This window comes from Mustelus asterias, chromosome 8 (assembly GCF_964213995.1).
Source record: "Mustelus asterias chromosome 8, sMusAst1.hap1.1, whole genome shotgun sequence".
NCBI classification, from domain to species: Eukaryota; Metazoa; Chordata; class Chondrichthyes; order Carcharhiniformes; family Triakidae; genus Mustelus; species Mustelus asterias.
Genome location: NC_135808.1, coordinates 1114215 through 1126610, shown reverse-complemented (window position 1 = coordinate 1126610; position 12396 = coordinate 1114215). Strand labels below are relative to the sequence as shown.

Here is a 12396-nt window from a genome sequence, read left to right as displayed (position 1 = left end):
TGTACTTTAACTTTAACTGAACATCAACTTGAACTATTTAACTGAAAATTGTTACTACCGAGTTTAGGAAAAACTTGGCCACGAAATATCCTCAATGCAGAATCTACCCACTTCGGGATACAAGCTTTGGTGCGATGGTTGTTTTCTTTGAGTTATCACTGCTAAACAAAGAACTCACATGTCTTTTATCTACAATTCTGCACTTGCTTCCGGAAGATACTCTGTCATCCAGCCAATTGTGTCACCAGAAATCGATCAAATGGCTCGAACATCCAGTGAAACTACTTTTGAACGCAGCCATGATGCTTTGCTCATTTTAAATGTCCATGCATAACAGCCATATAAATTGGAGCCACGCTGTCTCAGTTAATGTAAACAAGTTCCCTAATCTGACCAATACAGGAAGCTTCAGATCACAGCTCCCAGACCAGAGCCTCTTTACGACCTGCATCTGGTTTTAATCTACAAGTTGACCAAAATTCCCAGCATGCTTAGTTCTCAGCCAGAATAGTCATTTTAAAGCTACTATTGCCATTATTGTTGTTAAATCATTGTTGTAGTTGTTCTTTCTCCGTCCACACTTGCAAGGCCATTTCAGAGTCAACCACATTGCCGTGGGTTTGGAGTCACATGTAGGCCAGACCAGTTAAGGATGGCAGATTTCATAGAATCATAGAAACCCTACAGTGCAGAAGGAGGCCATTCGGCCCATCGAGTCTGCACCGACCACAATCCCACCCAGGCCATACCCGCTATTCCCTTTTCTTTACCCGCTAATTTACCCGCTAATCCCGCTAACCTACGCATCCCAGGACTCTAAGGGGCAATTTTTAACCTGGCCAATCAACCTAACCCGCACATCTTTGGACTGTGGGAGGAAACCGGAGCACCCGGAGGAAACCCACGCAGACACGAGGAGAATGCGCAAACTCCACACAGACAGTGACCCGAGCCGGGAATCGAACCCGGGACTCTGGAGCTGTGAAGCAGCAGTGCTAACCACTGTGCTACCGTGCCGCCCGTTTAGTTTCCTTCACTAAAGTGCATTATTTGATTTGATGTGATTTATTATTGTCATATGTATTGGTATACAGTGAAAAGTATTGTTTCTTATGCATTATATAGACAGAGCATACCGTTCATAGTTAAGGAAAGGAGAGAGTGCAGAATGTAGTGTTACAGTCATAGCTGGGGTGTAGGGAAAGATTAACTTAGTGCGAGGTAGGTCCATTCAAAAGTCTGATGGCAGCAGAGAAAAAGCTTTTTCTTGAGTCAGTTGGTACATGTCCTCAGACTTTTGTATCTTTTTCCTGACGGAAAAAAGTGGAAGAGAGAATGTCCGGGGTGCGTGGGGTCCTTAATTAAGCTGGCTGCCTTTCTGAGGCAGCGGGAAGTGTAGACAGTGTCAATGGGTGGGAGGCTGGTTTGATTGATAGACTGGACTTCGTTCACGACCCTTTATAGTTTCTTGTGGTCTTGGACTGAGCAGGAGCCACACCAAGCTGATACAACCAGAAAGTATGCTCTCTATGGTGCATCTGTGGAAGTTGGTTGGCTTTCTTATATAGTGTGTCCGCATGAGGGGACCAGGACAGGTTGTTGGTGATCTGGACACCTAAAAAATTGAAGCTCTTGACCATTTCTACTACGTCCCCATTGATGTAGACAGGGGCATGTTCTCCACTACACTTCCTGAAGTCTCTATGCTTCCTGAAGTTGTTGAATTTGATTAGTGAACCTGATGTACAAAAAAACTGAATGTTTCCTAGTCACCGTTACTGAAGCTAGTGTTCAATGCCTGATTTAATTAACTGATTTAACTTCCCCATGCCCTCGGAGAATTAGCCTAGGCTGGTGAAATTCTCTTCCCATGATGTTACCTCTATGCCATCATCGCCCCATAATGGCCTGATAGCAGAGCGGGTGGGAACTATGGAAAGTCTGGCATTGAGCAGTTGTTCCCATGGCCTTGGAATGTGGCAGAGAAAGGTAGGTAGTCCCAGTTCCCCCCCAACCTGTTGAGTAGCAATGGAGGATCCTCATCTCTAGCACCAGCCCACACCATCCCTCACTTCCAGTGGCTTTGGTGCAGGCATTCTCCATTACCAGCATGTGGCTATGGGCTAAAGTTGTCAAATTCAAATGTTTAATGGCTGTAGTGTCTCAAACGTTAATTCTGCTCCCCTTTCCACTGACATTGCCCGACTTGCAATAACTGCTTTTATTTCCAGCGTCTGCAATATTTCCCTTTGCTTCAGAAAGATCCTAGGCCAGGATTTTCTGGCACTCCTCGGCGGCAGAAAAGGCTCACCACTGGCCGTCACCAGGATCTTCCAGTCCTGCCGAAGTCTACAGCGTTGTGTATGTCTTGCCAGGGAAATGGCCGAGTGGGGTCACCTTCGGCAGGACCAGAAGATTCCACACCTAGTTTTCCTGAATTGTTACTTTCCGAGGACAGATTTTCAGGGGTTCAGCATTTCTCCCTTCACAAATGTGACCTGGACTGAAATAAGGATAGAGCTTCTCATAGAATCTATCAGTGAAAGTGTAGATATGGGACATGCTATCTGCATTGTAAAAAGACACCTTCCCTCCCTCATAATCCAGGCAGACTCGAATCTTTCTCGGCTTCTCCCTCAGATCCAAGTGCCTCCAGGTCTTGGTCGCAGCTCGGTACTGATTGCCATTTCTCAGTGCTATTATCCAGCTTCCATTTTCTGGATTCAGGTCAATGGCCTCTTTCCTATTGATAGATCCTCTGGCCAGGCCCAGGTCCCACTCAGTCTTTTGTCCCACCACCACCTCCCAGAGGTGTTTCCCAGATGTGTATCCCTCACGCCCCAGGACACAGAGGCAAGGATCGAATCTTTCCGGGCGGTCCAAGGGCGGCTGCTGTCGTTCCATGGTGTGACTCACGCTGGTGAGCTCTTTGGACAGGAGTAGGTAAGGGTGAGCTGTATAAGGATCCAAAGTCACTGGAGCTGGGGGAATAGATTAAAATAGAACGGTTCATCAACACATACCGCGGCAATAGGCACACTTGGCTCACTTACTGATAAGGCGAGTAATAACATTAACCATCTGACAACAGTGGACATAAACAACCAATCTTACCGTCACCTTTAGTTACCTTGGCTTCATTGATCTCTTCTCTGATTTGCTTGTGATTCTCCACCATTTTATTGTTCTTTCATTGAATGGACACTTAGGCAGGTAGGGCCAGAATTTATTGCCCATCCCTAATTGCCCTTAAGCAGGTGGTGGTGAATCACTATCTTGAATCACGGCAGTTTCTGTGGTGTAGGTACATCTACAGTGCTGGTAGGGAGGGAGTTTTGACTGAGCAACAGCGAAAAAAAGATGATATATCTCCAAGTCGAGGATGGTGAGTGACTTGGCACGGAACTTGGCAGGTTGTGGTGTTCCCATGTATCTGCTCCCCCTTGTTCTTCCAGGCACTGAGGTTGCTGGTTTGGAAGGTGCTGTCGAAGGACCTTGGTGAGTTCCTGCAGTGCATCTTGAAGATAGTACACACGGCTGCCACTGTTCCTTGGTGGTGGAGTGATTGAATGTTTGTGGATGTGGTGTCAATCGAGCGGGCTGCTTTGTCCTGGATGGTGTCGAGCTTCTTGAGTGTTGTTGGAGCTGCACTCATCCAGGCAAGTGGGGAGTATTCCATCACACTCCTGACTTGTGCCTTGTAGATGGTGGACAGGCTTTGGGGGGAGTCAGGAGGTGAGTTACCGCAGGATGAGACCTGGTCTCATAGCCACAGTTATTCATGTAGCTAATCAAGGCAACTTTATGTAAATGATGACACCCACAGTTTTGATGTTGTAGATTCAGTGAAGATAATATAGCTCAATGTTGAGGGAAGATGATTAGATTCTCTTTTATAGAAGATAGTCGCTGCCTGGCACTTGTGTGGTGTGAACATGACTTGCCAATTGTCAGCCCAAACACAGACATTGTCCAGGTCTTTCTTCATTTAGAGATAAACTGCTTCAGTTTCCGAGGAGTTGAGAAAAGTGTTGAACAGTGCAATAATGAGAGAACATCCCACTTCTGATTTAATGACAAGTAATGTCAGAAAAATGGCCAGCAAGGATTTCTTGAATCATACAATGATGTAGCACAGAAGGAGGCCATTTGACCCTTTGTGTTGGTGCTGGTTCTCTGAAAGACCTATCCAATTTGCCCCACTTCTCCAATCTTAACCATAGCCCAACAAGTTTCCCTGTTCAAATATCCATTCAGTTCCTTTTGAAAATAGTTATTGAATAAGAAGATGTGAATTTAGAGCAGGAGTTGGTCATTCGGCCCCTCCAGCCTGCTGCCCCATTCAATGAGATTATGATCTGATTGTCATCTCCCAATAGCCCTTCACCATCTTTCTTATCAAGAATCTATCTCACTCTGCTTTACGTTTATTCATTAGTCACAAGCAAGGCTTACATTAACATTGTAATGAAGTTACTGTGAAAATCCCCCAGTTGCCACAGTCCGGCGCCTGTTCGGGTCAATGCATCTAACCAGCACGTCTTTCACAATGTGGGAGGAAACTGGAGCATCCGGAGGAAACCCACGCAGACTCCACACAGACAGTGACCCGAGCCGGGAATTGAACCCGGGTCCCTGGCGTTGTGAGGCAGCAGTGCTAACCACTGTGCCACCGTGCTGCCAATATTCAAAGACTCCTTTTCCATTGCCTTTTGAGAAAGAGGGTTCCAGAGACTCTAAACCCTCAGAGAGAAAACATTTTCTCCTCATCTCCGTCTTAAATGGGGTGGCCCTTTATTTTTAAACAGTGATCTCTACTCCCACAAGAGGAAACATCCTTCCATATCTACCCTGTCAAGACCCCTCAGGATCTTAAAGGTTTCGATCAAATCACCTCTTATTCTTCTGAGCTCCAGCAGATACAAGCTTAGAACTGTCCAACCTTTCCTCATAAGACAACCTACCCAATCCAGATATTGGTCCAGTATATATCCTGTGAACATGCTTTCCTGCAATAAGGGGGCCAATACTGTGCACTGTACTCCAGATGTCTGTCTGCACCATCCGGAATACATTCAGACTGTGGAATATTTGAGGCTGATATATTCTTCCAAAACACCTGCACAATTACACTTTTAGAAGAGAATTGGCAATTTGAGCAATGGGAATATTCTCTCCCTTTCTGAGAGAGATCAGTCCAGCGCGCGATACTGGGTAGAAAACATGGAGCAGGTGTCACCCACCTGTGCTAACCACTGTTAACATCTTCTTCCAGACTTGGTACTGGTGCGACCCAATGCTATACTCTATGTTGACAACGGGACAAGCCTCCACTGGGACTGGGGTCGTCCTTTTCGCTCTGTAAGAGAGGCAGCAGAAGGTAATAGCAGTTTTTTGTTGGAATGGTGAACGAATTAAAAATAAAAGATTCAAGTTAAGAGCTTAACCTGTACCTTTTCTCCATTTCTGGAAACTTCTGAAAGAGAAAAAAAAACATAATAATTAGTCTGCTTAGCTTGATTTTAAGAAAGTTCAGTCCCAAGGAACAAGCGAATTCATTTAGAGTAGATTTTAGACAAATAGCAGTAATTCTGGATTTTAAACAGCACACCAGCCCTTCATCCCGACAGTGCGAGTTTATCATGATTCAACAGACTGAAAATAAGATGATACTAATTTATAATGCAGCTTTCCGGTTAATGATCTGGTATAAATTATCCAGATGTAAGTAGTCCATTGTAATTCTCTGTCAAATCATCGGTTTAAGACGGACAATGTGTTTCAAATTACAATGAAATGGTAATAGATCTGTCCTTACTAATTTTCTCCACTGCCCTCCCTTTCTATCCATAGAACCATAGATGAGTTACAGTGCAGAGAGAGGCCATTCAGTCCATCGTGTCTGTGCCAGCCAAAAAAAAAGACACTCATTTAGTTCCACTTTCCAGCTCCCTTCTCTTCTGAAGACATTGGGCAGGATTTTCCGACCCTTCCCACCATCGGGAACTTCCAGCCCTGCCAAAAGTGACACCCTACCCTGGGACGGGCAAGCCACGTAAATAACCGTAGACATTGGCAGGGCTGGAAGATCTCGATGGCTGCCAATGGTGAGACGTCACCGGAAAACGCACAGCGGGGTGGGAGGAATCCCACTCATTGATTCTTCACACTGAGATGGAATTCAATGGACTACAGGAGCCGTCTGGTACATCAGCCTTGTGGTCATGTCTGAGCCTAATGTATGAATGTCCACTGTGTGGGTGGTTTGACCATAGAGTGGGCAATTCCTCAAATACTACTGAGAAGTATTTTCATCCAGACCCGAGTGGGATTTGGTTTAATGTCTCATCGGAAAGACAGTACCTCTGCCAGTACAGCACTGCACTGCAGTGTCAGGCTGTATTATGTACGTGGGTTTCTTGGAGTGGGATTTTAACCCAACACTTTCTGACACAGAAGTTAGAGGTTTTTTTTATTCGTTCTTGGGATATGGGTGGCACTGGCAAGATCAGCATTTACTGACCACTGCTAATTGTCCTTGAACAGAATGGCCTGTTTGGCTATTTCAGAGCGCAGTGAAGAGTCAACCACATTGCTGTGGCTCTGGAGTCACATGTGGGCCAGACCGGGTAAGGATGGCAGATTTCCTTCCCTAAAGGACATTAGTGAACCAGATGGGCTTTTACAGCAATCGTCAGTTGTTAGATTCATGGTCACCATTAGCTTTATAGTCCAGATTTCTGTTCATTGAATTGAAATTCCACCAGCTGCCGTGGTGGGATTTGAACCTAAATCCCCTGGATTACCAGCCCAGTAACGTTACCATTATACCCCTCATCTCCCCCGCTATGTCACAGTTGACGTATGTTGGGTTCTGTTGTGTGCGCTGGTGAGAATTGGGAAAACACAGGAAGGAAAACCCCTTACCCTGAGGAATCGGATATCATCCTCCTCCCTCAGCAGTTGCTGAATCTCCTCAATGGTTCTTGACAGCACTGCCATTTCCTCAGTTATCTTTTTCATTCTTCCCTTCATCGCCTGACACTTTTTCTTCTTTTCTTGTTTCAGATTTTGCAAAGCAATCTTCTCTTCCTTGAGGAGAAACTGGTGTAATTTCCCAAATTCTTTCTTAACTTGTTGCTCCGCATTATCAGTCTGCATCTATGGAAGAAAAGATTCAAAGGACGATGTTAATAATATGTGAGGCTCTGAGAATAATATTTAAAGTTTAAAAGTTTACTTATTCGTGTCACAAGTAGGCTTACATTAACACTGCAATGAAGTTACTGTGAAAATCGCCTAGTCGCCACACTCAGGCGCCTGTTCGGGTACACTGAAGGAGAATTTAGCACGGCCAATGCACATAACCAGCATGTCTTTCAGACTGTGGGAGGAAACCGGAGCCCCCCGCAGGAAACCTAGGCAGACACGGGGAGAACGTGCAGACTCTGCACAGACAGTGACCCAAGCCCAAACCTCAATTCTTAATATGTGCATGTTGAAGAATCAATATTTTCTAAATACAGAGTCAATTATAGGATCAACGTCCTGGGGGGTTACCATTGACCAGAAACTGAATTTGTCCAGCCATACAAATATTGTGGCTACAAGAACAGATCAGAGGCTGGGAATCCTGATGCGAGTAGCTCATCTCCTGACTGCCCAAAGCCTGTCCACCATCTATAAGACACAATGTAGGAGTGCGATGGAATACTCTCCACTTCCCTGGATGAGTGCAGCTTCAGCAACACTCAAGAAACTCGACACCATCCAGGACAAAGCAGCCCTCTTGATTGCTACCCCATCCACAAACATCCACTCCCACCAACAAACAGTGGCAGTAGTGTGTACAATCCTCAAGATGCACTTCAGGAACTCACCAAGGCTCCTTAAGCAGCACCTTCCAAATCCACAACTTCTACCACCGAGAAGGACAAGGGCAGAGACACATGGGAACACCACCACCTAGAAGTTCCCCTTCAAGTCACTCACCATCCCGACTTGGAAATATATCACCATTCATTCACTGTCACTGGGCCAAAATCCTGAAACTCCCTCCCTAACAGCACTGTGGCTGTATCTACATTTTAGTGACTGCAGCGGTTCAAGAAGGCAGCTCACCACCACCTTCTCAAGGGCAATTAGGGATGGGCAATAAATGCTGGCTGAATCGGTGAAGTAAGTGAATAAGTGCATTCTCATACTGCATCCTTAACATCACCGGCAAACATCATTTTCAACCTTAAAGCTGCAGAATAAAATGCTCTAGAAACAGGGCGTGGCCTTACTCCAGAGGGATGTGCAGTGGAAGTGCAATACAGGGAACAGCTTTGAGCCGCTATATTTAATGTCCAGCTTCTGTTCCCTCAACACTACTTCAGGGAGCCAGAGCAGACACAATGGTCGGAATTTTACCGACCCGCCCGCCACGGGAATTGGAGTGGGCGAGAGGCAGACCAATGGAAAGGGCTACTGACCTCGGGTGGGATTTTTACGGTTTCGGGATGAGCGAGGCCATAAAATCCCACCCAATGGGTTGAATGATTTCTTCTGTGCTATAACCATTCTGTGTTTGCACCCAATCTCACCTCCTGGTCCCCACGTTAGCTGATATTGTTAAGGACTTTCTCCTCAGTTAAAAAATGCTTATATTGTACTGCACCTTTGATGAATTCAGAATGTCCTAAAACGCTGAATAGCCAATCAAGTACTTTATCACCAACAGGCACAGTATAGATAGGGAAGAAATCCCCCCCACTGTGGAGATAAAATCAAACAAATAACTCCGCTGCTTTTGCATTTAAAACAAAAGCACAATGTTCTGACAAAGTATATACAACAGACCATTCGGCCTTACAGGTCGCTACCTGTATTAATGCTCCTCACAACCGCCCTCTCACACTGCTCCATCTCAGTCTGTCAACATAACTTTCTATTTGTTTCTCCATCGTGTACTTATCCAGCTACCTCTTGAATGCATCTACTCCATTTGCCTCAACTGCTCCCAGTGTTAGCGAGTTCCACATTCTTGTCACTCTCTTCAGAAAGTAAGTTTCTCTCAAATTCCTGGTGGGAATTATTCATGACTACTTTTATATTTGTGGCCTTTCTACATGAACAGCTTACACTAAGGTTAAGGTTTGGTTTCGGGAAAGAGGATTGGATATTTTAAGAAGAGTTTAAGTCTTAGACTTAATAATATTGAATAAAATGATCTCAAACATACCTGTATGTAAGTTAATGTTCTCTCACAGATGCTTTTTGAGGTATTGATTTTCTCTTTCTTGTTCTGGAGGGGTTTCAGTAAGGTTTGCAGTAGTTCCTGCTGAGAATGTGACATATCCGTTTATTATTGATCATATACTGAAATCATCTCATTTGTAAACTCAGTGTAAGTCTCCAATTATTATTAGAGATATGAATGCGTCAGACTTAATTCTTTCATACGGCGTTCATCGCTCTGCTGTTTCAACAGAGCTGTTAATGTGTTCATTTTATGTAAGTTAACACAAGTATTGAAAATATTCATCAGTAGAGGAATGGCGTACGAGTGTGACAGATGGAGTATTATGTGGGAAAATGTGAGTTCTTCACTTTGGCAGGAAGGATAGAAAAGCAGTACATTATTTGAATGGTGAGGGACTGCAGAGCTCTGAGGTACAGAGGGACCTGGGTGTCCAAGTGCATGAATCACAAGAGGTTGGTATGCAGGTGCAGCAAGTGATTAAGAAGGTAACTGGAATGTTGGCCTTTATTGAAAGGGTGTGGTATATAAAAGTAGAGAAGTGTTGCTCCAACTGAAAACAGAAGATGTTGATTAAACTCAGCAGGTCTGGCAGTATCTGTGGAAAGAGACAGTTAACTTTTTGAGTTGCTGCAGTTCTACAGGGCCTTGGTTAGACCATATCTGGAGTACTGTATGCAGTTTTGGTCTCTTTACTTAAGAAAGAATATAATTGCATGAGAAGCAGTTTGAAAAAGGTTCACTCGACTGATTCCTGGGATGAAGGGGTTATTTTATGATGAAAGGTTGAACAGGCTAGACCTGTATCCATCGGAGTTTAGAAGAGTGGGAGGTGATCTTACTGAACTGTGTAAGATCCTGAGGGAATTGGTCATTGCAGATGCTGACAGAACTTTGCCCTGGGGCGGGGCGGGGCAGGGGGCAGGATAGTGGAGTTGAGGCCACATCAGATCATCAAGGTGTGAATGGCCTAATCTAGTTCCTAATCCCTGTGTTGGATACTTTAAAAACATCAGATGTAGCCAATAGTCACCATATTCTCCGGTGCAGATGAGTTCAGATTGCTGTCTCTCTGTCTCTGAGGCTCTACCTCTTGATAATGATTCTGGTAACCAGGTAATTACAATCCACACGGTGCAAACTTCAATACTAAACTCGGTGCAAAGTTTCCATTCAGAAGTTTAACAACACCAGGTTAAAGTCCAACAGGTTTATTTGGTAGCAAAAGCCACACAAGCTTTCGGAGCTCCAAGCCCCTTCTTCAGGTGAGTGGGAATTCTGTTCACAAACAGAGCATATAAAGACACAAACTCAATTTACATGAATAATGGTTGGAATTATGTAAATTGAGTTTGTGTCTTTATATGCTCTGTTTGTGAACAGAATTCCCACTCACCTGAAGAAGGGGCTTGGAGCTCCGAAAGCTTGTGTGGCTTTTGCTACCAAATAAACCTGTTGGACTTTAACCTGGTGTTGTTAAACTTCTTACTGTGTTTACCCCAGTCCAACGCCGGCATCTCCACATCATGACTACCAAAGTTCCCAACCAGCTGCAGCCGGAAATATGTGGGTAGAGTTTTCCCAGAGAGGTATCTCAGGGTTTAGATCCGCCCTCAGCCCTCACCTTAAACTCTTCAGCAGCCTTTTCCACCGGGACCATCTGGTGGCTCTTGGGTCTTTTTGAACTCTGACAAAACAGCTGTCTGTGGGTTATGCAGTAAAGTCTCGGCGCCTCTTGGTGTTTCGGGTATTGCTGGAGAGAGCTGCCTTTGCGCAGGTTGGCCTGTCCACCCGGGGACTGGGCAGTCCCGGAGAGAGCCTCCATCCCGCACCTTCCTCCCTTCTCTTCCCGGCGCCGGGGCGGCAGGTAGTGTGAGCAGAGCTCAGGGAGATCTCTGCATACAGCCAGCACAGGACAGTCCCAAACTGCTGCAGCTCCCCTTACACCTAAATAACATTCAACACGAACAAAACTCACTTCCTGCTCAGGAACCGCAAACCATTTTCGGTTTCAATTTCCTTTATGCTCCGACATAATCACTGTAATCTCCACCCTTGTTAATGTCAGGCACACACCTGACAACAAACAAGGTGAATGAATCAAACCACCTAACAACAGGAAATAAATATACAGAATCTGATCCAACATTGTATTAATATATGGTTCAAGCCGTATTCTGGTTGTTATACTGCAGGAAATGTGTAAAATATATGATATTTATATAAAACAGCACACAGATATGATTCAGACAATAGCAGAATGTTTTCTCTGAGAGTGGTGAGTCTCTGGAACTTACTTTCTCAAAAGGCGGTGGAAGCAGATGCCAGAATTTTACCGCCCCGACCGCCTGAGGCTCGTAAGATCCCACCCGAGGCCAACGGAGAATGCCATTCTGCGAGCCTCACCCACCTGGATTTTGGGGCAGGCATACCAGTAAAATTCCAGCAAGAACAACTTAAAGCAGAGCTAGATAGATTCTTGATTAACTGGGGGAGGGGGGTGAAAGGTTATCGGGGGTGGATAGGAATGTGGGGTTGAGGTTACAATCAGATTTGTTGATAAGGATTTCAAGAGCAAGGCTGGGTAAATGGGGCGGGATTTTCCGTCCGTGTTCGTCCGAGACCAGAAAATCCCGATAGGCCAACAGAGCTTCCCATGGTCCGCCCCTCACCCACCACGATTCCCGTGGCGGGCGGGACAGGAAATTCGCCCCATGGTGTTGAATTCAGGTCAGTTGTGACTTAATTCAATGGTGGGGCATGCTTGAGGAATTGTTCCGAATATAAATTTATAAATCCTGAAATAAGCAATCCTTTTCATATATGTATGAATTAAAGTTTAAAGTTGATTTATTAGTGACAAGTTAGGCTTACATTAACAAATGCAATGAAGTTACTGTGAAAATCCCCTAGTCGCCACACTCTGGCGCCTGTTCGGATACACTGAGGGAAAATTTAGCACAGCCAATGCGCCCTAACCAGCACATCTTTCAGACTGTGGGAGGAAACTGGAGCACCCGGAGGAAACCACCATAACCTGCATTATATTCTTTAAACACCAGATTCCAGATCAACTATCTATGCAGTATATTTCTGATTAAGGATTTTCACCAGGAAAGTGAACTTGTCCTTTACCTGAGATGCCATTTGAC

General features: G+C 45.0%; 1 protein-coding gene across 1 annotated transcript; it reads right to left on the bottom strand.

The window, feature by feature from the left end:
* Window positions 1-2075: 2075 nt before the first annotated feature.
* On the bottom strand, window positions 2076-11207 carry LOC144497814 (zinc-binding protein A33-like). The gene is made up of 6 exons (XM_078219250.1): window positions 10869-11207; window positions 9227-9322; window positions 6928-7161; window positions 5454-5476; window positions 5244-5359; window positions 2076-2981 (listed from the first exon to the last, which is right to left on the bottom strand). The coding sequence occupies exons 1-6, from the start codon at window positions 11067-11069 to the stop codon at window positions 2425-2427; spliced, it is 1227 nt and encodes a 408-aa protein (XP_078075376.1). The 5' UTR covers window positions 11070-11207; the 3' UTR covers window positions 2076-2424.
* Window positions 11208-12396: the final 1189 nt, after the last annotated feature.

What these genes read in the sequence shown, in the direction of transcription:
- LOC144497814 (XM_078219250.1), bottom strand. Translation starts at nt 11,069, where the DNA reads ATGGAGGCTCTCTCCGGGACTGCCCAGTCCCCGGGTGGACAGGCCAAC. An exon ending in TTTCCAGAAATGGAGAAAAG is followed by an intron (nt 5,360 to 5,453) that starts GTACAGGTTAAG and finishes CCTCTCTTACAG; the next exon opens with AGCGAAAAGGACGACCCCAG. An exon ending in GTTAACAGTGGTTAGCACAG is followed by an intron (nt 2,982 to 5,243) that starts GTGGGTGACACC and finishes CTATTCCCCCAG; the next exon opens with CTCCAGTGACTTTGGATCCT.